This window comes from Limulus polyphemus, unplaced genomic scaffold (genome assembly GCF_000517525.1).
Source record: "Limulus polyphemus unplaced genomic scaffold, Limulus_polyphemus-2.1.2 Scaffold344, whole genome shotgun sequence".
Taxonomy (NCBI): domain Eukaryota; kingdom Metazoa; phylum Arthropoda; class Merostomata; order Xiphosura; family Limulidae; genus Limulus; species Limulus polyphemus.
The window spans coordinates 386127-391501 of NW_013665954.1; the positions used below are offsets into that span (position 1 = coordinate 386127).

Sequence of the window (5375 nt, forward strand, 5' to 3'; positions counted from 1 at the left end):
CGCCTTAACCACCTGGCCATGCCGGGCCCTTCAAATAAGTGTAACACGTAATGACAAGAGATAAAATATATACATTTATTTTCTAGAATACTCTCTTATACAGCATAACTGTAACACCTTATCGCTTTATGAAAATCCTTCCCATTTTTTCGTTCATAACTAAGCTATTTTTTACTTTAGTGCCTATAAGAAGACTTCTCCCCTTCCTGGTTTGATTTTCCTAATAAAAATTTTTTGTCTACATTTATAAGTAAGAAAGGTTTAATCTTCTTTTCAGAACATAATGTTTTTCTTGATACACAAGAGTTAAGGAAGGCATATTTGGATATTTAAATTCATTCAATTAATTTTGTTCTTGTTTTTAATTTCTCAACTATCATGGATCACCTACACTCCCAGTGGATCAAGATCTGCAATCTGAACTGCTCGATTGATCGAGTCTGTTTCAACAACTTTGACACAAGGCTTTCTTTTCTACCTCCCTCCGCTAGTTCTACTTTGCATATTAAACGTACAAAGTGAAATAAGCATTGCACGAAATTTGAAATTGGTCATAAAGACACACTGAAATATTAGATTACTTTGTCACAAAGTGTTTAACCCAAAGTAAAATATAAATTGACGGTTTGTTTGTTTGCCTGAAGTTAAGCACAAAGCTACACAATGTGCTATCTGTGCTCTGCCCACCACGGGTATCGAAACCCGGTTTCTAGCGTTGTAAGTCAGCAGACATACCGCTGTGCCACTGGGGAGCATAAATTGACGGAAAAATAATCGTTTATTTTTGTGTAAATTATCTAATGTATTTTATCATAGCATTTTAATACTTCTAACATTGTTTAGCAAGTATTGGATCTATTTTAATCTATTTATGTGTTACATATATATATATATATATAGTCAGTAACTCATGTATGCAATATTAGATAAAGTAATAAAATGTGAATATATGAAATATGTTTAGTTTTGTCATTGTTGTCCTCCATTATTCTTTATATTATTCATGCTGAAAATTTATCATTAATACGAACGTTGCCTCGTGACCAAGGAATAAAATACGCCACCCAAATATGGTGACATCACCTAAGGAGAATAGATTTCGTGCGCAGTCTCGTATTTAGTTGCCTTGGCAACCATTACATGTAAATCCAATTTCGATCGACACATAACAGTCGTTTATTGCCAAGGATATCTTTGGCCAGACAGCCTGCCAGTTAGTGGAAGTAGCAGGAAGACGCCTACACTGAACAGGTAGAACCTACCTACCTGATCAAGATTTCATGAAAGCTAGGGGATTATAAAATCCAGGTTTAAGTGTCTATCCATGGATGACATTAATCCTCAGCCTACCAAGAAATCGACCTCAACTCTGCTACTTCCACTTGCCAAAGAAGCTTTCACGTACAAGGAATAGTAGGCCCATCGTCTAGTGTTTTTCACCAGCGTGGGTTTAAATTCCTTTGCATTCTGCGGTGATTGTCTTCGAAAATGGGAACCGTGCTCAGCATCTCCCCCCGAGGCCCGAAGCCTACTTATGGAGAGTACACTCCTAACTATGAACAGATGCATAACGCTAAAAATAAGGAGAAATGTATGGAAAAAACCAACGGTCATTTCAAGAAGCATTCTCTGTTCATCAACGCTCTCACGTGGAAACACATTAGCGTACCAGGTAAGAAAAAAAATGACAAGAACAAAAGCACGACCTCTCGCCACCCACTAGATAACATAGACTCTTTGGTAAACAACAATAAGAACATTCAGAAGTCGTTGTCATGTTACAACTTGAAAAACAGTAACATCGGATCAGTTGATGTTGCTAACAAGAATAACAACAATTTCCAGAAGGTCGTTCCACCTCCTTTACCCCCAAAACCACCCGTGTTATCTGGACATAACCTGGTCCGCCCAGCTCCTCCAGGAGCTCTAACGGTTAACGAACCAAGTGTAACGAGTAGGCCACTCCCGACTCAAGGCGCACACAAGAAGACAGTGATCCAGGCTTCTACCTCAGAGCTCCTGAGATCGTTGGGAGAGTTTTTGTTCAAGAAATGTCGGAAGGTGAAGGACTTTCAGGCTGGAGATGCTGTTATGTGGCTTCGGACAGTAGACCGATCGCTGCTACTCCAAGGCTGGCAGGATATCGCCTTTATCAATCCCGCTAACGTGGTCTTCCTTTATATGCTGATCAGAGAACTGGTAACTGATGACATAGACAGTGAGCAAGAATTACAGGCTATCGTGCTGACCTGTTTGTATCTTTCCTATTCCTACATGGGGAATGAGATTTCCTATCCACTGAAGCCCTTTCTAGTGGAAGAGACGAAGGAGACATTCTGGGATCGTTGTCTTCTGATCATCAATCTGCTCAGTGGTAAGATGTTGCGTATCAATTGCGAGCCCAGCTTCTTCACTGAGGTGTTCACCGAACTAAAGGCTTGCTGTCCGGCGTCTGGCTAACAATGATTGCTTATTAGATGACTTAAACTCAAAAGTATCTACCATTCAAATAAATCTCTAACCCAGAAGAAGAAGAGACTTTCTGGACAGATTACCCACCAGGATCAGAGATTATCTCAGACAGACTAACTTTTTACTGAAGGATCACTGTCCAAACTAGAGCTCTGTTAAACTCCCGGATGACGTAATTTCGCTTTAGATCACCCCTGCTTGTTATTTAAGGTTAGCCGCTTATAGCAATTAAAGACCCACTTCCCTGCCAGTCTCAACGTTAGTGTGGAATTAATCTACACAAGGTAACCTACTTAGTCCTGTGGTTTGCACTGTGATAAATATAAGTTTACAGCATTAGACATTAATCCGAATAAAACGCGTAAAATACAGAAAACTCGATCTGTTTTCAATGTTTTGTAGTTCATTCGAAACTGAAACTGTTATGTTATATAAAGTGTTATGAAATAACAAAATTTCAAATAATTATATAATTATAATAACAGTATGTCTAAAGTTTTATCTTACATATATTTATCTAGTTATATATTGGATAATAAAAGCCAAGTTTAGAATTTATTTTCAAAGAAATCATAAACTTGCAATGTTTTTTTTTTTCACTTGTTATTTTTGGTTTGTATGCTCGTTAAACCTCAAAGCCAAATGTTAGTAACAGAAAGCGTAATTTATTTCAAAGTCAAGTGACATTGAAAATGTTTGTAGCATAGGGTAAGTTATGATATAAACCAGGCATGAGTTTTCTGTTATATATACATATCAACATTAACTTATTTAATGTGTAATATCGAAGAATAACATGTCATTCCAGATAATATAAGATCACTGGTCTTTGGTGGACATACCCAGTCAAAGATAAAATAATAATACGTGTTCTCAAAAACTTGTTCTAGAAGTTACTTGTAAACAAGGTGTATAAAAATGTTCCCTAAAGCTTTTAATGTTTCTTATTAAACACATCCAACAAACGATTAAGGAGGAGTTGGACATAACAAAGGTGTTTTCAAGTTTTTACAAACACCGCCAACCCTAAATTCTTCTAGCAAATTAGGCCTAATTTTTGCAATAAAAAAATAAATACATCTGTTTTCAAGATGAAACTGCGCAAGCGTTTGTTAAAAGTTTCCTAAATAACTTATTGTTAACCAAGATAGGTACAATTATATTGTGACGAATTTGTTTGTTCTTGTGTTGCAAAATTTTATTTTATTATTCGAGCAGAACTGAAGCGTCTTATTTTCTGTGAATATTTTGTTGTTTTTTGAACTTAAAAAGGTACCATGAACAAAAGAAGACTCAAATATCGTTTATCGGAGCTCCAGTAAGCTTGACATGGAAACTATATTATCATGTAATATTTCGTTTAACGATAAACCAAATGCTCACAAAAGTTTGGAACACCAAATATCCAAAGAATCTTCTATCGAACAAATATTTATATATCTACATTTGTAATAGTATCTCAAAGCAGTGAGTGCCATATATAATATATATGTAGTTGTGTTATACACTCAAAGCTTTCTGCTCCAAAACAAAATTACTTTTAATCCAATAGTTACACCTGTGAGATTAAATACCAAGATAAGTTAAATGCATTGGAGTGCTATAAAAAAAAGCCCTAGAAAATTCCTCATTAACATTTTTAAGAATATGCTTTTTTCATATCCATATCTTGAAATTTACTGGTTACATTCATATTTAAGAATTTACTCAAAGAAAAAGTCGTCACGTTCCACCGAAAAAACGCTATATGAAGTAAACCACAATCAGAGCTAATGAATAATGAAATAAAAATATCAACATAGAAAATAAAAAGCCGTGATTAATTCCACGTCAAAAAATATTTATTCCTTTGTTTCACTATTTTCACTTTTATTTTATACGATAGACAAATCCGCATCATATTACAAATAAACGATATTCTAGGCTTAACTTTATCTTAAATCGATAGAAAGTATAATATATGAGTAATAGAAACACGCGAATGCTATATGATAAACAATCTGTTGCAAATAATCAGGTCAAGATCCATCCCTATTTTATAAATGTTTAAGTACTTGATGTTTGTTTCAATATAGAAAATATGGGTCAGCGGTAAGTTCACTGATTTATAATGCTAAAATTCGGGGTTCGAATCACTACAGTGGATAGAATGCAGATAGTCCATTGTATAATTGTGCGCCAAAAACAAACCAAACCTGAACAAGATTCTTTGCTATAGATTCGATACCTATTCTTCACAGTTATATCTCCTAAAACTATCCTCTTGGTGTTGCTTTTGCACTTCACCTAAGAAATAAGTTTACCCCTCAGAGAAGACGAATTGCTGATATTAAAGCCATTTTGTTCAACGTCTAACAGATTTACAATTTATTTTTTCCGACATATGAATTTCTTATTATCTTTTTTTTATCCTTAAATTTCATGTTTGGAACACAATCTTGGTTTACTAAAATGTTCAATGCAAAAACAAAATTGTTTTATTATTGCTGTTTATAAAGTATACTCCTTTTTTGCTGTTTTATTTTTAAATCTTGATTCTTAATTTTGTTTTCTGAAAGGCGATATTGTAACACATACTTAATGTTGAATATGTTTCAATGGTTGAATGCTTACATTCCCTCCACTTTTCGTTACTCTGATAGAGATATCGTAAACTCTATATAATCTAATTCTGATAGGGATATCGTAAACTCTATATAATCTGATTCTGATAGGGATATCGTAAACTCTATATAATCTAATTCTGATAGGGATATCGTAAACTCTATATAATCTAATTCTGAGAGGGATATCGTAAACTCTATATAATCTAATTCTGATAGGGATATCGTAAACTCTATATAATCTAATTCGAAGATGGTTTGTTTGTTTTGTAATTAAGCACAAAGCTACACAATGGGCTA

General features: G+C 34.5%; 1 protein-coding gene across 1 annotated transcript; it reads left to right on the forward strand.

Annotated features, from left to right (window-relative positions):
* Positions 1-1196: 1196 nt before the first annotated feature.
* Positions 1197-3018, forward strand: LOC106457548 (cyclin-dependent kinase 5 activator 1-like). The gene has a single exon (XM_013916979.2). It carries the CDS (start codon positions 1489-1491, stop codon positions 2458-2460), a length of 972 nt encoding a protein of 323 aa, XP_013772433.1. The 5' UTR covers positions 1197-1488; the 3' UTR covers positions 2461-3018.
* Positions 3019-5375: the final 2357 nt, after the last annotated feature.